General features: G+C 38.8%; 1 protein-coding gene across 1 annotated transcript; it reads left to right on the top strand.

The window, feature by feature from the left end:
* Window positions 1–725: 725 nt before the first annotated feature.
* Window positions 726–1,343, top strand: LOC149222151 (uncharacterized). The gene has a single exon (XM_089387518.1). The coding sequence runs from the start codon at window positions 726–728 to the stop codon at window positions 1,341–1,343; it is 618 nt and encodes a 205-aa protein (XP_089243644.1).
* The last annotated feature ends 22,842 nt before the right edge of the window (window positions 1,344–24,185 follow it).

Here is a 24,185-nt window from a genome sequence, read left to right as displayed (position 1 = left end):
ACTATCTTTTGAATCCTTTTAAGAAATTGCAAAATTTGAAACAGAAAGGAATGTCTGTTAAGGAGTATATAGAAGAATTCTATATATTAAGTATTAGAGTAGGGCATGTAGAAGATGATGTGGAAAAGATAGCTAGATACATAAATGGGTTAAGGTATGAGATACAAGTTGAGATTAGCTTGTTAACTCTGAAAACTGTTGAGGATGCCTATCAAGCAAGTCTGAAGGTGGAGGAGAAAATATTGAGGAAACAGAGTCAAAGGGATAGAGGAAAGAGCTCAGTGAGAGGAAGAGGAGCTGCCAAATCCAGAGGAAAACAACATCAGCATGAAGCAAGAAGCTCAAGTGGTAGATCACCACAGAGGGGTGAATCTAGCAGAGGAAGATTCGTGCCAAGAAGAAGAGGGTGGGGAAGAGATGTTAGGTGGTATACCTGTGGAGAATGGGGACACATGTCATGGGACTGTCCTCATAACAAATCAGCAAGCCAGAGGGGTGAAAATGTGGCTGAGGCAAAGCCAGAACCACCTCAACTTGTGGAGAAAGAAGAACCCCCTGAAGAAGGTGAATCACTGTTATTTAGAAGAACTTTGCTTAGAGAAGAAAAGGAGGCTGGAGAACCCGCGCAAAGAAAGAACTTGTTCAGAACCACATGTAAATCAAAGGGTAAGTGTTGTAAGGTCATAATTGACAGTGGGAGTACTAACAATCTTGTGTCCACAGAGATGGTGGATAAGCTTGGGTTAGCAAGGATGGCACATCCTGCACCCTACAGAGTGTCTTGGTTACAGAAGGGCCATCAAGTCATTATGACAGAGCAATGTAATGTGGAAATACATATCAGTACATACAAAGATGTAATCCTATGTGACATAATGCCCATGGATGTATGTCATATATTATTGGGGAGACCATGGAAATTTGACTGGAAGGCGATTCATGATGGGAGAAGGAACACCTATACCATAGAGAAGGATGGAAACAAGCACACGTTATTGCCAGTGAAGAATGATGTTGATAAAGGATTGCCTGAAAACAGTATCATGTTGATAAGTGGTAAAGAATTGCTACATGAGGTCGACAAAAGCGAGGAGTTGCACTTCGCTATTGTAGGGAGGCCCAAGGTAATCTTAACTTCTACGAATTTAAATGATTTGCATGAAGAAATTAAAGCTATGTTATATAATTTTATGGATATCATTGTGGATGAATTACCAAATGTATTACCACCGATTAGAAGTGTTAGCCACCATATCGACTTAATACCAGGGGCAAGTCTACCCAATAAAGCTGCATATAGACTAACTCCTCAGGAAAACGCTGAAGTTGGAAGGCAAGTATAGGAACTGATGGACAAGGGGCTGATCAGAGAGAGTCTGAGCCCGTGTGCTATACCAATAGTACTTAGTTCGAAGAAGGGAGGAGAATGGCACATGTGCATAGATTCCAGAGCTATCAATAAGATAACGATCAGGTAAAGATTTCCTTTGCCCAGAATGGATGATTTAATGGACTGTTTAAGTGGATCCAGATACTTTACTAAGATAGATTTGAAGAGAGGGTATCATCAGATAAGGATTCAAGAAGGTAATGAATGGAAAAATGCCTTCAAAACAAATAGTGGACTGTATGAGTGGTTAGTGATGCCTTTTGGCTCACTAATGCACCTAGCACATTCATGAGACTAATGAACGAAGTCTTGAAAGAGTATGTAGGTAAATTTGTCATTGTTTACCTTGATGATATTCTGGTTTTTAGCAAAAGTAAAGAGGATCATTTAGAACATCTTAAGTTGGTCCTGAGAACTCTACAGAAGGAGAAACTACTAATCAATTTGAAGAAGTGTAGTTTCATGAAGGAGGAGTTGGTGTACTTGGGATTTGCAGTTTCCAAGAGGGCTTGAAGATGTATCTGGAGAAGGTACAAGTAATATGGAACTGTCCTACTTCCAGAAGCATATTTGAGGTAAGAAGCTTCCATATACTTGCTAGTTTTTACAGAAAGTTTATAAGAGGGTTTAGTCAAGTTTGTGCACCAATCCTTGAGACAATCAAGGAGGTAAATCAACCATTTTGATCGACAGAAGCCGTAGACAGAAAATTTAATTTGCAGAAGAAGAAGATAACAGAAGAGCCAATTCTAGCACTGCCTAATTTTGAGAAAGTATTTCAAGTAGAAATAGATGCAAGTGGGGTAGTAGTTGGCACAGTTCTAAGCCAGGGGCAAAGGCCAATAGCATATTTTAGCGAGAAAATGAATGATGCAAAGAAGAAATATTATTCTTATGACAAGGATTTTTATGCTATTATGTAGGCATTGAAAAAATGGAGGCATTACTTACTACCTAAAGAATTCATCTTATATTCAGAGAATCACACTTTATAGTTTATCAATAACGAGCCAAAGCTAAATCAGAAGCATGCCAAATGGGTATAGTTTGTGCAAAGTTTCACTTTTGTAATAAAGCATAAGAGTGTTAAGTCTAATAAATTAGCAGATGCATTGAGCAGGGTAAGTTTTCTTTCGCAAGAGTTTAAAGTGGGTGTTGTAGGATTTGAGGAAATGATAGAAATGTACAAGGATGATGAAAGTTTTAGAGATATCTACACAACAGTTCAGAATCCAACAAGCCATAACAGAAGTTAGTGGATGGAATACCTCATTCAAGGAGGCTTGTAATTTAACAGCAACAAGTTATGTATTCCCAAATGTTCCATGAGGGAGAACATAATCAAGGAGAAACATAGTGGAGGATTATCTGGTCATTTTGGACAAGATAAAACCTTCACTCAGGTGAATGCTTTTTATTACTAGCCCAAATTGCAGACTGATGTTAAAAAGTTTGTTGAGAAATGCAGGATATGTTAGCATGCCAAAGGAAGGAGTCAAAATACCAGACTGTATCAGCCATTTCCCATACCAGATCGACCGTGGGATGCAGTTAGCATGGAATTTTTTCTAGGTTTACCGAAAACTCAGAGAGGAAACGATACTATTTATGTTGTAGTAGATAGGTTCTCTAAAATGGCACATTTTATTGCTTGTAGGAAAACTAGTGATGCAACACACATAGCTAATTTATTATTTTCAGAGATTGTAAGATTGCATGGTTTACCTGTAAGTATTCTATCAGATCTAGATACCAAGTTTGTAGGGAATTTTTGGAGGAAACTTTGGAAGAAACTGGGAACTAACCTTAATTTTAGTTCAGCATACCATCCTCAGACAGATGGACGAACTGAAGTAGTGAACGGGAGCTTGGGAAATATATTAAGGAGTTTAGTATATCAGAATCCCAAACATTGGGATTTGGCATTAGCTCACGTTGAGTTTGTTTACAATGATACACCAAACCGAAGCACCAGAATGAGTCCATTTCAGATTGTGTTTGGAATGCATCCGAGAGGTGTGTATGAGGTTAGAGATTTGGGAAAACAGGAAGCCAGGAGTGCAAGTGCTGAAGATTTTTCCGAATAGATGCAGAGATTATAGGAAGAATTCAAAGGTAAATTGCAGGAGAGCAACAACAAATATAAGTAGAGAGGAGACCTGAAAATAAGAGAGAAAGAGTTCCAAGTGGGAGACTTAGTGATGGTGCATTTGAGGAAAGAGAGATTTCCTACAAAAACTTACAACAAACTGAAAATGAAAAAGATAGGTCCTTGTAAAATCAGAACGAAATTTTCAGCCAATGCCTATGAGATTGAGTTGCCAGAAGGGATTGGAATATCCCCCATTTTTAATGTTGCAAACTTATATCCATTCAGAGAGGTAGAGATAGAGTTGCAAAAAGAAGATACATGTGATGAAGTTCAAACCATGAACTGGGAGGAAAAAGTACCAAAAGCAGTCAAGAAAGAAGTTGAAGCTATCTTGGATCAAAGAATATCCAAGAAAACCAGAGGGAAAACATATTTCCAGTATCTAGTCAAGTGGAAGGATCAGCCAGTGGAAGATTCTAGTTGGTTGATAACGGAAGAACTACCGAAGTATGGAGTAAGTCCTAAAAGTTTGAAGGACACGTATTTTCTTCCCCGGGGGTCTAATGCAGGAGCATTGAGACTTAGCCAACAATGTGAAAACTTGTTCACATGTTGTGGCTAAACAGGTTGAAATTCATTGACTGAGGGGTCAAAACCAGTTTTTACTAAGAGGGTTGAATCTCTCAAACAATTTGTTATAATTCATTATTGTAATAAGTTAGAGACTATCTTAATTTAGATTCGGATATAGAGTTGTTTGCATAGGTGTGAGGGAGAGCTAAGAAATAGAGGATTTGCTGTTAGATCTATTAAGAATAGAAGATTGATGTTAGATATTGTTAGAGAAATATTTGAGTGATAAAAGGGAGAAAAAATGTAATGAGTGAGGATAGGAGAGGATTGCTGAGTGCAGCGAGAGGATAGAGCAAGTTTTGGAATGCATGTGTGAGACAAAGGTCCTTTTCCCTGTGTAATCTAGCCTCAGGACAAGACTCTGTATTGTTTATTTGTAATAAAACAGTGTTGCATGTAAGATGTATTGAAGAACCCGTGGAGGCCTCGAATGTTTGGTTTTCCTTTTAAATCTATGCAATATTAATGCAGGCCTGTGTATTTCATGTTTCTTTCAGAGAATTGTCGCATAAAAGGATTGATTAGTGAGTGCAATATTTCATTCTAGTTCCACAGGGAAAATACTCAAATTACACTAAGTGTAGGGCTAAAACACATCTAAACAGAGAACCCGGACCTCAAGCGATTATAGGCTGGAGTTTTATTTCTATCGGGTCCATAGAACACAATCGCATCGAGCCTTTGTATTTTTCCTTGTCGCATTGCTGAAAGAATTAATAAGTCCGATTGCCAATATATATATCGCATCGACATGTCGGGGCGGGGTTATATATATATTAAAGCGGCTATGTTAAATCACCGATAACGATAGCAATATCGCATCGGACCAAAGGAAAAGCGTCGATATAAGAAGCCTTGTGTTGACCGATCGCTGATACTGTGATTGGATCCTAACTGTCCGATCGATCAGATCTAGATCTGCGGTAATACACATATAATTGTTGGAAAAGGCGTTCAAGCATAGTTTGAATGTTTTGAACGGTCTTTTGGATCCTGAAAAGGGAAAGCCATTGTTTTCAAAGGTATTGGGTTTTGATAGGAACAAACAGAGTGTCCAAGCCAAAGGGGTGTTTGCGCGGGGCGATTATTGGATTTTATAGATCCATTTGTGGGTTTTGTTAATTCATTGTTTCCGCTACACCACAAGGATTGAATGAGGGGAAGGGTCCAAAATGGAAAAACATAGACCTAGCCTAGAAAAGTGTAAAATTGTAGCAATAGGCTAGGGTTTGTGGGAAAATGATGATTTTGAGGGATAGGAGTGATAAAAAGTGTTTAGGAAGGTATATTAAGGATAGGGGAAGGTGTATGAGCATTAGGATACAAGTTTTGTTGATATTTTTACCATGGAGGTCATGAAACCAAGAAAAATTCCCTCAAAACCCTAGGAGAGGGAAATGAGCTTTCCAAGCAAAATTGAGTGACAAACATGGTAAACACAAGGCCACTTACTTGGATTTGATGTAATGCAACCTGAAGTTGATGATGAAAGCTTCTAAAATGATGATTTGGGAACCCTAAAACCTAATGGGAACCTTGGCTGAATGAAATCATGATAAAAATGAATATGATGATGAAGACAACTCATGACTGAAGTACACTCAACACAAAGGTGATATGAGCCAACAAGGAATAAAAATTATTTAAAAGGATTGGAGACAAACCTGAGACTACATCCAGTGACTAATTTTTTGTATGATGACCTAATGGAATGAAAAAAAATTGACTGTGGGACCCTAACAAGACATGATAAGAGCCCATTTGATCACTGGTGACAGGATGCAAAGACTGACACTAACATTGGCTCTAGCTGGGGATGGCAGCTCCTTGGAGGTGTCAAGAACACCATAGACCAAGTAGCCTTATCCATTGGGCATGGAGTCAAAAACCATTCAAAATACCAAACTCAATATTGCAAACCGACTGACAAACTGAACTGTAGACTAACTGCAAACTTTACTGGAAGATACTACTGAAAAAGATGCTCAGAATTGAGCTTATTCATCACACCTACTCTAACTGATCCATACATCACTTGATCAAGTGAAATGGAACAACCAATGCAACCATGTAAGCATTTTGTCTGCTAGTTGAATTCTCTGCAGGTGCTTGCTTATGAGCAAGAAGAGAGAACTACTGAAAGGCAACTCCCATGAAAACTTGTAAACAGATTGAATCTTAATGAAATTGCAAAGTATGAGCCCACCAGCTGACCTCAAGAATGCTACAAAAGGATCTTCATAGGAATACATATTGATTTCCAGCCCATCTAATATATTACTGCTCTGCTCTAGGTAGTCTTCATAACATGAATGTGAACTTTCATCTTTATCCTTACTTTCCTGATATGACTGCAAATTTTCGGATGAGCTTTGTACTGAGACTCCTGCTGAACAAGACAATGAAGCCAACTGCCCAATCACATTTTTATCACCTCTATTTTGAAGCTCATTGCCAGCTAATGGAGAAAAACTTTGACTACAAATATCATCTAAAACACCAGCTATTGGATCATGAAAAACTTGGGAAGACTGTTGCAACCTATTACATATTGGTTCCAATGAGACCTCATAATTTTCTATAAGCTGCTCATTCTTAATTGCAGATATACTATGAAAATTTCCCTTCAAAAACTGAAATGTTTCAAAGCATAATGGTAAAGAATTTTCCTACATCATTTGATCATATATCTCAGTTTCCAAGTCTTCATCTGCAACCTGACATTCAATGGCATTCGGGGGCTGCAAATCTGGATCTGAGGAGTCTTGATCAAGGATTTCATTGCCCTCTTGATTGTCAAGATCAAAACTTAATGACTATTGATTTCTGATTGCATAAAAGTTGTCTCTGATGAACTGAAATGAAGCAAAACAAATAGGCAAAGATCCTTCACTTCCAAATTTTCTGCACTTTCCTCCTCACTACCATAACTGATATGCATCGGCTGATCATTGTATTCGAGCTGCTGAAACTGAACTTCCTCCTCCCACAAATCAGCTGCTGATTGGTCTGCAAGATTTGCTTCTATTTGGAGAACATAATCATCGTCATACTGATCAAACTTAGGCAAATCATCAATATAAAGAATATCATCAAGCATACATGTCAGATCAACAAATCTCTCCTCTGCAAGTTGATCTATAAAACAATCATTATCAGATCTATGACAACTGGGATAAGAAATAAAATGTTTTGGATCGCCCACTTGTTTTTCTTCAATCAGCGAGCCATGGTCCTGAACATCATACTCATTCCTTGTGATGATTTTCTGCATCATCTCTTCCACTGCACTTACCAAAATGTCAAGCTTTACCTCTAATGATGTCAAGTGCTCTGCATCTATGTTCTCCCTCTCTTTTGCCTTCAACTCTGCCCTTCTGATCAACAGATTAGCCTCTACATCTACTACACTATTCTGCATCTTTTCAAGTGTTGCAAGGTTCCTTTCTCTCAGCTGAAACTCCATTTCCAGATCAAAGGCTTTCGGATAATGCAAGAGAGTTGAGCCAGGAGGAGGTCTTATATTAGCAGGCATCGAACAATAGACTTGGTTAAATCTGGCAGAAAATTGTTGTATTGTCTCCCCTGGCTATCTTTTCAGCTGGTTATACTCTTCTAGAATCAAGAAAGGGTTCTCTTTGACCACCCACTTGTCGAGGAAAACTTTGATGAACTACGGGAAATCTGAGATGCTCGCAGCAGGCAGGTTTTTGAACCAACTCTTGACTTTGCCTTGAAAAGAAAGAGAAAACAACCTAATACTGACATCCTCTTCATCAACTTCAAAAAGGTCGAGGAAAGTCTCAAAATTCTGCATATGTCTCTCAACAGTGATGTTGTTACATTCACCATCAAACCTTGGCAGATATAGGTAATGATTTTCAAGGAAAGCATGGAATATATGAGGTAAAATCAAAGGCTTATATCTATCTGGGATTGTAGAAGGTGTAAGACTATGTACACTAGCTGTAGGATTAGTTTTAGTCTCTTTAGGCTCATCAACTTGAAAAGGATATGCACAAGTTTCAGGTAAGAGGTCATGATCTTGATCAACATCAAAGGGAAATTCGGTATTTACACTCTTCAAATAGGCAGAATCAAATACAAGACTTTGATCATCTTTTTCATACAACAAACTCTAGAAAAATTTCAGGACGGTTTCAGGAAAGGAGAAGAAGTATTTTACAAGAAAGTAAATTACATCTTGAATGCAATTCCATTTTGAGTACCTGACTTTTGCGTATGATCCTTCCATATTCCTGCTGGCAAGGTTGATCATCCAGTGGAATCTTCAAATCTAGTTGATTGGATTCGGCATAAATGTTCTGTAATCTGGATTCCTTTGACAACAGAGTCACCAGGTAATAAAAAAAAACTCAGAACCTTTGGATTCTTCACCAGTGGAGTCTTTAAATCAATTTGAACTATGTGGAGTTTCCAGGTGGATGATTCAGCCTTCTCGTGTCTAACTATTATCCATCATCAGCAGTCAGATCTAATCCTTGTCGTTGTTTCCCAGGAAAGATACGATCTTTCGTTCCCCAGCAACGATGCCAAAATGTTAGACCCTATAATGTCCTAGGTGTTGGGCGTAAATAAGGTGTCTTTTAGAACTCTTAATTGCCTCACATTAATTATCAAGCTGGCTAAGTATTTTTGTTTCAAGAGTGTACACAATATGTGCAAGTGATGTAAATTGTTGAATCTACAGAGAGTAATGCTTTAAAATAACTTATTGATTTCAATACAAGAGTAAACAGATCAAACCATAAATTACCAACTTGTAACTTCAAGAAAATTAACTTATTCAAACATCAAAACTTAATCTTAATCGAAATCACAATTCAATCTTAATCAAAGTTCTAACTACATTTACATCAACCGAGTGCACCCTAGTGATAACAGAGCTCTTTTAGCTGAATCTAGACTTATGCATAAAAGTAATACATATGATATAATCAATAAAACTCTAGCATTCAATTAGTAAGAAATGATTCTTAACTATCAATCAAATCAATCCACGATATTAAATAAATGAAACAATAAAAAAAAATAAGAACCAATGCAATGAACACACAAACTCAACATTAGTGAGAGTAAATCAATCATAAGACTATAAAATAGAGTAATTAAACTGCAGAAAGGTAAACTATAAAACAGGGAACAACAATGAAATCCACCAGAGACCGGGCCCAAGCCACCAATGATTACTGCTTGCTTACTTCAGAATCTCGTAAATGAACAACAACACGAATTATATATTATTCATCAAATTGAAGTGTCATTACAGTACAACGTCTTTCAGAATAATGCTCTGTATACTAAAATTACAACTGAAGTAAACAACGAAAAGTTAAGTCCCCTATTCTATTCGTCTTTCCCTTCTTATAGTCAAAGAAGAAAAGAGATAAATGTGATTCCTCAGGATCAGGAGATCCTGAGGAATTTGCAACTAAATACAATTATCAGACAGTCTTCTATCGTGTGCTGATCCTCCTAATTCACTTCTCAATTTGACCGCTGAGGAATTTGCAACTAAATACTATTATCAGACAGTCTTCTATCGTGTGCTGATCCTCCTAATTCACTTCTCAATTTGACCGCACAAGACGCACAATGTTTCCTCCGTTTAGCCTTTGATGTTCAATAGTTTGAACAACAGCTATTCCATTCACCAATTTCTACATAATAAACAACGAAAGTTAGTTTTGATAGTCAAATCACATCAGAAGAAGTTTCATTCATTTTCTATCGAAATCTTATCAAAACCTTATGACATCATGGCACAAATGCGTAGAAAGGAGGAAAAAGATAATGTAATCAAGGGTAAATTTATACCTGTTGCACGATCCAACATTCTCCCCTGCTTACCTTGTTTCATGTCCTCGTGAACATAAATAGTTATTATGTAATGCAGTTAAAGAGTAGGCAAGATTTTTTTTTTCTTTATCTGACCTAAAATCGTGCTTTTGTATTAAATCTGCAAAGGCTGTCCCTTCATGACCCTCAGGCAACTCATACTAAGAATGGTATCCCTCAGGTGGGTACCAAATAATAGGACTCCTAAATTGACATCCCAGCCAATATGGTCCTTCCCTCAGGATAATATTACTGTATGTGACAAAACGGCCTGCTACAACTTTAAAATTCCTGTAATTAAACGATTCTATGTCCTTGACACTATTGGTTGAGACTGTCCATCTCTGCTTGGATGCAATCAAGGATCTTTCCTGAATGGATAAGAAATATGCTTCCTGTTTACACGATTTATTTATGTATAGACCCTAGAATATTAGTTACACCCTCCTATTTCATGAGCCTTTTGTGTTTAACAAAAAGTTACAAGGGGCATGTAGGTTCACTCCTTACCCACAAATCCAGTCCATGTTCTTTCCTTTGAAAGGTGTTATAAGCCTTGGACCACTTGAGTTGGTTTGCTGCAAACAAAATACAGGCCTGGAACTAAATATCCATAACAAAAGGGCTAGGATTATTATCCACCTCCCCTTCTAATACAAAATTGTGAAAATAAATTTCGTAGAGGAGACGTTGGAATTTTACCTCATGCTCCTTACAACAATCTATAAATTCGTCAATTGTCTTTAATTCAACTGACTTGCTGGCCTTAACAACTTTAATTTTTAACAACAAATATCTTTCTAATAAAAAGAGAGCATAATTTGTGGCAGGAGACCTGCAAGATAAGACATCAGAGTATAAATAGCAAATAACATCGACCTGGCCCATGACCTTATCTAGCTTGGCTTTTATTTTCCTTTGCTTTTCTTCCTCCTGCCTAAACTTATCAAAAGTTTCATTCTCAGTTATGGTCAATTCTCTGCATTGCTTCTGTAACTCTTGATACTTTTGCAGAGGAACTGTCTCCATCTGAAATTGCTCTAAATCAAGTTGGGCTTGTGCCAGCTCCTCTTGTAACTCTGAAAGAATATGATCACTGCATGATGGAGCGTTATTGATTTTTTATTCTGTCTGGGTGCTTTTGCTATGAAAGGTAAGCCCTTGGTCTGAGTAGACTTATCTATCAACTCTATGTGAAAGCTTGTTTGTGTAACTGTTGAGATTGCAACAAGATGATGGAGCTTAGTGAAAAGAGTCGCCTTCACTAAGTGGGCCCGCAGGAAAATTATGGCGCAAGTTCTATTTTTGATCACAGTGTGGATGATCACAGTGTGGATCATCACAGTGTGGGTGATCATAGTGTGAGTGATCACAACGTGGGTGACCAAAATGTGGGTGACCGAAGTGTGGGTGATCAAAGTCTATTTTTAGACTGGCTGTCAAAAATAGAAAAGTCAAATATTATTGTCTCATAATAATATTTGGACTATAAACTTGATCTTATTCTCTTGGAGCACTTCAGTTTTAGTTACAGATGTGGCCCATGCAACTGTCAGAAGGAAGTACGCTTTTCTTATGAGTCAGTTGAGTTGTTGCATGCATTACTTCAGTTAGAACTCAATCAGTTGAGTTTGGTGGAGTTGATGGAGTTGTGTTCAGTTTGACTTGGTTAAACTAGTTGTAGTTAGTCTAACTGCAAATAGACTAATGATGAGTTGTTAAAATAATTATTAACTCATAATACAACTATAGAATACATCAGTTAACTCAGTTGCATGTCAGTGCATGTTCAGTTCAGCAGGGACAGGTGTTAGAGAATCAGATTGCTATCAGTTGTGACTATAGTTGTCCATCAGATCTTGCACAATCAAAAGGATTGAGTATGCCAATGAGTTTGCTCATGTATTGCCCAGTTTGTAGCTTCTACTCATGTCTTACACATTGTGAGTGATTCTTTGGAGGTGAAAAACGAGTTTGGTAGACCATTCTCATTCATTCTTGAGCAGGTGTTGAGCAGTGGAGGCAGGCAAGCAGTGGAATAGATTTGGAGATTAGATCTTAGCTGTACTGTGTGTAAAAGGTGGAGCTGGTACTGGATTGCTTGTGATAAGCATTGTACTTTGTAATGTTACGTGGTCTCAATCATTAATATACAGATAGTGTGGGGTTTTTAGCGAGATGCTTTCCCCGGGTTACATACTGTGTTAATGTGTGAATGCTCTTGATGTTTTATTGTTATTGATGCTGCTATATTGATGATCAACATAGAGGAGCTTATGTATTGTGTATGTATTCCGCAATAGTACATGATCAGGATAATCTCTATTGAATATGTGTTAAATTATTCAAAATTTCTACATGGTATCGGAGCTAGATAATTGTAGAAAAAGTTTCTACATGGTATCAGAGCTGCTTGATTTGTAGAAGAGATTTTTACAGGATATCAAGCGAGGATTGATCATCAGATCTACTATTCAGGAAGTGTTTACATTCTATTTCTTCAGGCAAAGTCTGTAATCGGGCCAGGTAGCCTCTGGATTCATCCTTCCTTTGGAAGGTGAGATATCCGGTGAATGCCCATACAGTCAATCTCTGTACGAGAAATATTGTGTTCTCACGAATTCTAGATCGGAGGCGGTTGAGTTTGGAGCTAGTGGAAATCGAATTTGTAGTAGTGTTGTTGAAATGTCTTTCAACGGATTGCAAATGTTATTCCAAAGCAAGAGCGACCTGGCGCTCAAGGATAAACTCAGTAACAATAAAGGTGAGAATGGATCTTCATCAAAAGTATCTGATGAAGAGAATTGCACTTTGGCTGCCAAAGCAAAGAAGGGGAAGAACAAGAAAGCTTCTCATTCCGGTGCGAAAGGCAAGAAGTAGGATATGTCCAAGGTGAAGTGTTTTCACTGTCACCAGCACGGACACTATGCCACTAATTTTCTGCAGAAGAAGAAGAACAAGCAGGCTGCTGGATCTTCAGCAGGAGAGGCTCTAGCCTCACAGTTTGAGCTTGATTTTTCATTGATTGCATGATTGGTTTCAAGTGTGATGGGATCAGTGTGGTTCTTGGATAGTGGTGCGTCTTTTCACATGACGGGAGATAGAGATTTGTTCTCTGATCTGGAGGAAAAAGATCTTGGAGTGCACATCGAGATGGGTGATGATGGTAGATACAGTGCGACCTGTATCGGTACCATTTCCTTTGAGAGGGAGTCTGGTAAACCCTTCGTATTGAAGAAAGTCATGCATGTTCCAGGATTGACGAAGAATCTCATCTCAGTGGTGATGTTAGAAGACAAGGGGTATGATGTTGTTTTCAGTGAGGGAAAGGCTTTCCTACGCAGCAAGACAACTGGTGAGACCCGGAAGATAGGGGTTCGAGTGAGGATCCTTTATCAGTTGCATGTAGATGGATGCGCAGCAATGGCGGGCAAGGCAGAAGGATTGGTGAGCCGGGATGATGGTGAGTTGTGGCATAGGAGATTGGGTCACCTTCACCATGGAGCCTTGAAGATACTACAGCAGATCACTACAGGGCTTCCTAAAGGCACACTTGCGCAGTCAGATCAGTGCAAGGGGTGTACTTTGGGGAAGTTTGTGAAAGCCACCTTTCACGAGAAGGATAGTCGCGCCACGACAATCCTTGAGAGAATTCAAACAGACGTGTGTGGACCTTTCTCAGTTGCTTCGACAGAAAAACACATGTATTATGTGATTTTTGTTGATGATTTCTCTCGTAAGTTTTGGATCTTCTTCATGCAGAAGAAGAGTGAGACATATTCAAAGTTCTGTGAATTCAAAGCATTGGTCTAGAAGGAGTCGGGAAAGAAGGTGAAGGCTCTTAGGAGCGATAATGGTGGTGAATACATCTCGGACGAGTTCAAGGATTTCTGCAAGGCAAAAGGGATTCGTAGAGAGCTCATAGCTCCCCATAACCCACATCAGAACGGGGTAGCTGAGCGGAAGAACAGAATGATCATGGGTGCTGCACGGGCAATGTTGCATGATCAGGGCCTACCCCTTCACTTGTGGGCGGAAGCATGCAATACAGCAGTTTATGTGCAGAACCGTTGTCCTCATAGGATACTTGGCATGAGTACACCTGAGGAGACTTATTCTGGTAAGAAGCCTGATCTTTCTCATTTGAGGATTTTTGGTGCTAACGTTTACATGCATGTGACGAAGGATGCCAGGAAGAAGTTGGAGCCGACCGCAGAGGTTGGGATATTTGTGGGATACACTGATACGCCCCACAACTATCGTGTGTATTTGCCAGACAGTGGTAAAACTGTTGTGCGACGAGATATAAAATTTCAGGAGGAGAAAGCCATGAAGTGTTTGCTTGAGAGGGAGCTACACTTGCATGCAAATGAGGAGCTATTAGTTCCTAAGGATGAGCTTCAGGACGTGGATCAGCCACAGGACGAGGTTCATGGAGTGGAAGAGACCACTCATGCAGCGCCAACCATCAAAGGGCGAAAGCGCTTGACAGAAGCTGAGCGACTGGCTCAAGATGCAGAGAAAGTTGTAGGACCACCTACAGCCCAACGCAAGCAGAGACAGTAACCTGATCGGTACACTGGATACATGGCTTTGATGAGCAAGTGTGTTGTGACTGAGCCATCCTCTTTCGAGGAAGCTGTGGAGGATCCCGCATGGGTAGACGCCATGGTGGAAGAGTATGATTCTATTGTCAGAAACAGTGCATGGGAGATTGTTCCTAGACTAGAAGGGAAATTAGTGGTGGGTTTGAGATGGATCTACAAGGTCAAGCAAGCAGCTGACGGGAGTGTGGAGAAGTACAAGGCAATATTTGTTGCCCGAGGCTTTTCTCAGATAGAGGGGATCGATTATGAGGAGACCTTTGCACCTGTCGCAAGGTATTCTTCCATACGGATGATTCTTTCTCTCTCAGCGCAGATGGGATGGCACATTCATCAGATGGATGTGAAGACTATGTTCCTCAATGGAGTCATTAAGGAGGAGGTGTACATTGAGCAGCCTGAAGGCTTTGAGGTCTTCAGCAGCGAGTCGCATGTGTGCAGGCTCAAGAGAGCGCTGTATGGGTTGAAGCAAGCACCACGTGCTTGGTACACACGGATAGACAACTATTTCACAGGACTTGGAGTCTCCAAGAGCGAGGCGGATCCTAACCTATACCAGATTGTGGTGGAGGGTAAGTTGCTTATCATTGTACTGTATGTTGATGATTTGATTCTAACGGGTGATGAGCTGTTGATACTGTCATGCAAGAAGGATCTTGCTACAGAGTTTGAGATGAAGGACTTGGGCCTCCTTCACTATTTCCTAGGATTGGAAATATGGCAGCGCAGTGGTGGACTGTTTGTTTCTCAAGGCAAGTATGCTCGGGAGATACTGGAGAAGTTCAACATGCATGGCTACAAGCCTGTTGATACTCCTCTTCCTGGAGGTTGGAGGAAGGAGGATGCCACTTCGGGAGAAGAAGTGGATGCCACTGTTTATCGACACTTGGTGGGGTCGCTGATGTAATTGGTCAATACACGACCTGATATATGCTATGCAGTTAACCATATTTCACAAGCTATGGTTAAGCCTACCAAGCTCTTCTGGAAGGCGGGCAAGCATGTATTGTGCTACTTGAGAGGCACATCGGGATATGGTTTGTGGTACAGACAGGAGGATGAGGTGAAGCTATGTGGCTTCATGGATGCAGATTGGGCAGGGAGCCCAACGGACAGAAAGAGCACATCAGGAGGGGTCCTCATTATTGGATTGACAACAGTTTCTTGGTACAATAGGAAGCAGAGATCCGTGGCACTCAGTTCAGTGGAGGCTGAGTATATGGCAGCAAGTTTGGCTGCATGCGAGGCTATATGGATGAGGAAGATCCTGGTTGGTTTGTTCGATTCTCATTTGGATCCTACTGTGATTTACTATGATAACCAGAGTTGCATTAAACTCTCGGCTAATCCTGTATTTCATGATAGATCTAAGCATATTGACATCAGGTACCATCATATCAGAGATTGTGTGCAACGGAGGATCATGTTTCTTGCATACATTCCAACGGAGGATCAGGATGCTGATATTCTGACGAAGGCTCTCACCAGGAGCAAATTCGAGTACCACCGAGGCAGGATAGGGGTTGCTGATAATCCATATCTTGTCGAGAGGGAGTGTTGAGATTGCTACAAGATGATGGAGCTTAGTGAAAAGAGTCGCCTTCACTAAGTGGGCCCGCAGGCAAATTATGGCGCAAGTTCTATTTTTGATCACAGTGTGGATGATCACAGTGTGGATCATCACAGTGTGGGTGATCACAGTGTGAGTGATCACAATGTGGGTGACCAAAATGTGGGTGACCAAAGTGTGGGTGATCAAAGTCTATTTTTAGACTGGCTGTCAAAAATAGAAAAGTCAAATATTATTGTCTCATAATAATATTTGGACTATAAACTTGATCTTGTTATCTTGGAGCACTTCAGTTTGAGCTACAGATGTGGCCCATGCAGCTGTCAGAAGGAAGTACACTTTTCTTATGAGTTAGTTCAGTTGTTGCATGCATGACTTCAGTTAGAACTCAATCAGTTGAGTTTGGTGGAGTTGATTGTGGAGTTGATGGAGTTGTGTTCAGTTTGACTTGGTTAAACTAGTTGTAGTTAGTCTAACTACAAATAGACTAATTATGAGTTGTTAAACTAATTATTAACTCATAATACAACTATATAATACATCAGTTAACTCAGTTTCATGTCAGTGCATGTTCAGTTCAGCAGGGACAGGTGTTAGAGAATCAGATTGCTATCAGTTGTGACTATAGTTGTGCATCAGATCTTGCACAATCAAAAGGATTGAGTATGCCAATGAGTTTTCTCATGTATTTTCCCAGTTTGTAGCTTCTTCTCACGTATTACACATTGTGAGTGATTCTTTGGAGGTGAAAAACGAGTTTGGTAGACCATTCTCATTCATTCTTGAGCAGGTATTGAGTAGTAGAGGTAGGCAAGCAGTGGAATAGATTTGGAGATCAGATCTTAGCTGTATTGTGTGTAACAGGTGGAGCTGGTACTGGATTTCTTGTGATAAGAATTGTACTTTGTAATGTTACATGGTCTCAATCATTAATATACAGATAGTGTGGGGTTTTTAGTGAGATGCTTTCCCCGGGTTACATACTGTGTTAATGTGTGAATGCTCTTGATGTTTTATTGTTATTGATGCTGCTATATTGGTGATCAACGTAGAGGAGCTTATGTATTGTGTATGTATTCCCCAATAGTACATGATCAGGATAATCTCTGTTGAATATGTGTTAAATTATTCAAAATTTCTACAATAACCACCGTTTGAGTAGAAATAGGTTTGGTCTCGGTTTCTATTGCCCTACCTTCACATATTTCTGTTTGTGTTGAGACAATGACTAACTCAGTAGTAGTGCTTTGAGCTTCCCTATTTGTAGTATCTTTCAATTTTAGATGTAGCCGCTTAACTGTCTTTTGGAGCTTTCTGTATTTCTTTCTCAGCTTCCTCAACTTTGTTTCGGCTACTTGCTTCTTCGAAGTAGCATAATTTATAGAAACATGTTTATCAACACCCTCTGTATCTAAAGGCTCCTGGTGATCATCTTGGCTAGGTTCCAATATAACCATGTCACCTGACTGGTTATCAGATTCATGCATTATTTCTATGTCCACTTCCTCTTCCCGATGTACAACTTCTGGGGAAGGCAAAATTTCAATGTGAACAAAATCTTCTGAGGATTGAGCTTTGTTCAGATTCTAGTCAAGTGATCCTCTAGGTTGCATATATGCATTTAAATTTGCAAGAACCTAGGCCATCGCTTCCCCAAAGTCCTACGAGAGATTATCTTGGGGGCTCATAGGTGGTGTTTGAGGAGGCCCTGCTTCATTCTCTGGTTCATCATCATTTTGAAAAGAATGTTGTGTTTCTCCCTATTTTGGGTCAGAATTGCATTCTTCCTCGAGTTCTAATTAAGAATTAGGCTCTTGCTCCTATTCTGGTTCAGAGTTGGGTTCCTTCTCCTGTTCATGTTCAGAGTTGGGTTCCTCCTCCTGTTCCTGTTTAGAATTAGGTTCTTCCTCTGGTTCTACTTCGGAATTACCTTCTTCCTCTGGTTCTGGTTCAGAGTCCCGTGTAGTAATTGGACTTGTTGGTTCTGCTGGCCATTTGGCGCTACCCTGAGGATCTACGAAAGTCCTCTGAACTGGGTTTAGCCTTGTTGAATGCCTGTGCTTATGGGGTCCTACTGCTGTATGAGCAGTTCGTTTCCTCTTTGGAATAGGGTTCTGTTGTTCAATTTCCACGGTTGCAGGGGTTTGGACTACAGGGTTTGTCCCTATCTCTAGTGGTGCTATAAAATTGTCCCAAATTAAATTTTGCTGGGCAAGACTGTGACTAACTATCAGTCTGATCAAACTATGATGACTAACTATAGTCTCAGGATGTCTATCTCGTCTTATTCTATCTACTGTGTCATGCAATAATGAATTCAATAAAAATGGTAAATTGACAGTGTGCTTCTGCTTTAAAACAACTAAGAGTTTAAGTTGTCGTGGTTTTACCACATCCTGGTGACCATCACAGGTGATGTACACCATGGTTCTCCCAGAAAGGACAGTTTAATGCCCTTGCCTTTTCATGTTAATTCCTTGCTTGCGTCTCTAAAAATATCCACCGCGTCATGCAAAATTATGTGTTTTTTAGGCCATATTGCTCCTTCTGCTGGCGGCCCATCACAGCCTTTGATACTGTTACTCTTATACCTTTTAGTGTGGACTGCCCATCTTGTAAGTGCTGTAAAAAATCAATAGCGATTTCATCGCTAGGGGCCTGAAGTCTGGTGAAAGATGATATCCATACTGCACACACCAGAATTTCCCTGGTTCTGGTAGAAATCTCCAGCACTAAGGGTTCTCGGCGAACTAATTTCCCACCCATAATGCTCGAATTCTTCCAATATTCGCCCTACAATTTCAAGGATTAACACAACAGAAAAGAAACAACAGAGAATAACAATTGCTTTGGTGAAATAGAACAACAAGTAGATGTAACAACTAAATTCCATGATGTTAAGCAGAATTTCCATGAGAATTAATAATATTAATTCGAGGACTATCATACTGCCACATGTCATTTGATCATGGGATATTACAGCAACATATCAAGTCAAATAAGCAGAATAAATATAGCGCATGCAAAGGCATAATGGAAATCCTTCCCCATCCTTAAAAGAGAGGTCACCTACGACCAAGTAGATAGGGAAAGTGATGTTCTGATGACAAGGCAAGGGAATGAACAGTATGACAGTAAATGAAGCAGAGTATGCATATCAATGATAGGACGCCAGGAGGTATGGTTATAATGAGAGCGGAGTGCGTAATGATAGTTATGAATAAAATATAGGACGCTTTGGATTGATGATAAGTTATGCAAAAAAGAAAAGGATAGCAATATGCCGAAAAGGTACTCTACTGACCGCATTCTAGCCGAGAATGATACGATTGATTGAAAGACATTATCTCATGCATAAAGTTTCTAAACAGGGGAAAATTAAGGAAATAATTTCTTTGATAAAAAGAAAGAATAAGAAGAGGGTATTATTGTAGTAATTGACGATAAGATATAACTTCAATACCATAAGCAAAGCTTCTGCTGCTAGCAGGTGTCCATAGCCTCGACAGGGTTGCTTTTTAACCCATATGAGCTAGGATCCTCAATTTATAAATGGAGAGTTCCAATGATGTTCTACAAAAGAGATCAATGTGATGGCGTGGTAACCAGATAACCACACTGCCATTCATTGGGATGTAGCAAAAGTGATTAGGTTGGCTCGTGATGAGACCTCCTGTTCCAAGGATATTTTGGCTATCCAATGGATCATAACCCTGGTGTGGTGGCCATAATGGGAATGTCACTTTGCTATAACCTTATGAACATGGTAGGTTGGATCATAATGAGACCCCCTATCATCCATCTGAAAACAAAATTTTGCTGTTATTAGACATTTTTGTGATAAATAGAGGGAGGCTCAATACTCCTTAAGAGCAGGGCTGGTGGAAGAAGTTGAACATGTCAATAGAAAAAGTATACCCATATTCTTATTTTTTATAGATAGAGAAGATTATAACCAAGAAGGATGGATCCAACATGGTTTTTAAGATGACCAATCAGTATCATGTACAGTAGAAAACGATACAATAAAGTAGTATATAAATAACTGTGTCCCTTTTATTGAAAATAATCTATCATCAAGAAGTTGTCCTGTTAAAGATCATAACGTTAATGGTATTAACTCCTTTCAATAGAATCCATAAATTCTTTGTCCTTATAAAACCAATGTACTTCATGCCATGAAAAGAAAACAAAATGAAAAACAAAAGAATATTGGGGCTGATATAAGCGAAGAGAAATCACACAAAAGAAAAATTTTGTTGTTCAATTGGGTTGGACTGTGACTATTCAAAAGATTGAACAACAACTGTTCAATTAAATGAACATAAAAAAAAATCACAAAAGAAGAAAAAAGGTGTTGTTCAATAGATTGAACAACAATTGTTTAATAGATTGAACAACAGTTGTTCAATAGATTGAACAATAGTTGTTTAATTAAATGAACAAAAAAACCACACAAAAGGAAAAGAAGTGTTGTTCAATAGATTGAACAACAAAACAAGCGAAAAGAAAGAAAGTGTTGTTCAATAGATTGAACAACGAAACAAATAAAAAAGTGTTGTTCAATAGATTGAACAACAAAACAACCGAAAAAGTGTTCAATAGATTGAACATAAAAACAACGGAAAGAAAGAAAGTGTTGTTCAATAGATTGAACGACAACTGTTCACTAAATTGAATAGAAACTGTTCAATGATTTGAAAAACAAAACAACGAATATAAAAAAAATGTTGTTCAATAGATTGAACGGCAACTGTTCAATAGATTGAACAGCAACTGTTAAATAGATTGAACTAACAAAACAACGAATAGAAAGAAAATGTTGTTCAATAGATTGAATGGTAGCTGTTCTATAGATTGAACAACAACTGTTCGATAGATTGAATAGCAAAACAGTGCAAGGAAAAGAAAGCGATGTTCAATAGATTGAACGGTAGCTATTCAATAGATTGAACAACAATTGTTCAATTATCTGAACATCAAAAATAAAAGAGAGAATGTATTGTTCAATAGATTGAACAATAGTTGTTCAATTAATTGAACAACAACTATTCAATTAATTGAACAACAGCTGTTCAATTAATTGAACAACAGCTGTTCAATTAATTGAACAACAACTGTTCAATTAATTGAACAGCAAAACGATAAAAATCAAGAAAGTGTTGTTCAATAGATTGAACAATAGCTGTTCAATTAAATGAACAACAAAATGACAAAAAGCAAGAAAATGTTGTTCAATAGATTGAACAACAGCTGTTCAATTAAATGAACAACAAAACGACAAAAAACAAGAAAATGTTGTTCAATAGATTGAACAACAGCTGTTCAAAAAATTGAACAACAAAACAAAAAAAAAGCAAGAAAATGTTGTTCAATAGATTGAACAGCAGCGGTTCAATTAAATGAACAACAAAACGACAAAAAACAAGAAAATGTTGTTCAATAGATTGAATAGTAGCTGTTCAATAAATTGAACAACAAAACAACAAAAAGCAAGAAATTATTGTTCAATAGATTGAACAACAACTGTTCAATAAACTGAATAGCAAAACAAGTAGAAAAAAAGAAAGAAGAAAATAAAATCAGATCAACAATCATATTTACATATTTTATAGAGAAGAAATAAAATTTATAAAGATGGAGTTGCTGAAGGATTTCCTTCTGCAGCCAAAACTTGCATGGTGTGGTCCCCACGTATTTGCTGATGGAAAGATTCTTTGGTAAGTGGATTTTGGTAGAGGCACACCCGATGCCCATTTGCTTTAAAAGAAGAACCGGACCCATCAATGGTGGCCAGCGTAAGAGGGCCATTGTCGTGTACTTTCTTTATTTCATAGGGGCCTAACCATCTAGTTTGTAGTTTGCCAGGGAAGTCTTCGAACCTGGAATCGTAAAGAAGTGCCCAGTCGCCCTCATGAAATGTCTTTTTCTTAATCAGGGCATCATGCCATTTGACTCTTTGTTGTTGAATAATTGTTGTATGCTGTAGAGACAGTAGCCAAATTTCATCTAATTTGTTCATCTGTTGTAACCTATTAATATGGGCTTCAGTTAAATCTAGTCCTATTTCCTGGGCTGTCTTTAGTGTTTGTATCTCAAATTATATGGGAAAAATGGGTTCCTTACCAAATACCAGTTGATACGGTAAGTATCTAGTAGTGTTTCTCCAAGTTGTGTGATATGCCCACAAGGCCTCTGGCAGTCGAGCAATCTAGTCTCATCAATGTGATGAGATAGTCTTTGTTAGAATAGCTTCGATAACGTTTTTGGTGCTCTCCACCTGCTCGTTCGCCTGCGGGTGATACAAAGAGGTAATTTTGTGTGTGATGTGATGATTTTTAAATGTAGCAGCAATCTTTTGGCCCATGAATTGTGGCCCCCCATCAGTAATTACTTCTCTGGGTAAGCCATACCACACAAAAATTTTGAAAAGAAAATTAATAATAGTTTACTCTGTTTCTCTTGGTAACGCTATTGCTTCCACCTACTTAGTTACGTAATTTGTTGCAACCAATATATAGTTTTTCTAGTTGGATGGTGGTTTGAACGACCAAACGAAATCTAATGCCCAACGCTCAAAGGGTTCTATCACCAGCTGTGGATGCAGGGGCATTTCATCAGATTGGCCAGGGCGACCCATCCTTTGGCAATTATCACATGCCTGGACAAATTTCTTAGCATCTTCAAAAATAGTGGGCCAATAGTAGCCCATCTATAGAATTTTATGTCCAGTTCCGTGGTCTACAGAGTTTCCACTGCAAGGTCCATAATGGCAGGCTTTTAAGATATCATAAATTCCGTCCTCCTTGATGCACCTGCGGATGTGCATATCAACGCCCGTGTGGAAAAGGTATCCTCCGATCCAGGAGAAACTAGTGCTACGCTGTACAATCAATTTACTTTCTCTGGATGTCAGATGTTTGGGCAATTTTCCCGCTACTAAGAAATTCGCTACTCTGCATACCATTGCGTTTTTACAGCGACAACAAACAAATGTTCATCCGGGAACTGATCCTCCACCGCCACTGTATTGTCTGTTCTTGGCACTCAGGAGAGGAAGTCTGCCACGAGGTTCTCCTTCCTTGGTCGATCCGTTATAGTGATGTCAAATTCCTGCAAAAGTAGTAACCAACGAGTCACTCTTCCATTTGTAATGGGTTTATTGGATAAATATTTAATAGTAGAGTGATTAGTATACAGAACTACAGGGTATCCAGTTATATAGTGTCTAAATTTATCGATAGCATAAATAACAGCTAGAAACTCTTTTTCTGTTATTGTGTAATTCAACTCAGCGGGATTTAAATTTTTGCTGATGTAATATATATCTTAGGGTTTCTTATCTTCTTCTTGGCCAAGAATAGCTCCGATAGCTATATCTGATGCATCTGATGAAATCTGAAAAGGTATATCCCAATTCAGGCCTTGTAATGCTGGTGTTGTTGATACTAACTATTTCAGATCTGTAAAGGCAGTGTCACCTCTATCAGTCCATATAAAATCAACATTTCCTATCAAGGCATATAAAGGTGTATCAATCTACGATAATATCCAACAAATCCCAAAAAACTACGTACCTCTATTTGAGTGCAAGGAGTAGCTAATAAGAGGATTACCTGTATCTTTGCTGGATCTACCTGAATTCCAACTGCTGAAATGTAATGACCCAGAATCAGGCCTTCTGTCATCATCATATGACATTTCTCATGGCTTAAGCATAGTCTAGTAGAAATACACTGATCTAGGACTTTCTCCAATGTTTGTAATGCTTGATCAAAGTCATCTCCATAGGGTGTGAAATCATCCATGTACACCTCCAATCCTTCATTTATCAAGTCTGCAAAAATACTGAGTATGGCTCTTTGGAATGTAGCAGGTGCGTTGCACAATCCGAAAGGCAATACCCTATAAGAAAATGTTCCCCAGGGGCAGGTGAAAGTAGTTTTATCCTGGTCTTTAGGGGCAATTTGGATTTGGTTGTAGCCACTGAAGCCATCCAAGAAAGAGAATAATTTATTTCCTGCTAGTGTATCTAGG

This window comes from Pinus tabuliformis, chromosome Q (genome assembly GCF_031772625.1).
Source record: "Pinus tabuliformis cultivar Carrire ecotype Pingquan chromosome Q, CPIR1, whole genome shotgun sequence".
NCBI lineage: Eukaryota > Viridiplantae > Streptophyta > Pinopsida > Pinales > Pinaceae > Pinus > Pinus tabuliformis.
This window is presented reverse-complemented; position numbering and strand designations above follow the sequence as displayed.

What these genes read in the sequence shown, in the direction of transcription:
- LOC149222151 (XM_089387518.1), top strand. Translation starts at nt 726, where the DNA reads ATGGTGGATAAGCTTGGGTTAGCAAGGATGGCACATCCTGCACCCTAC.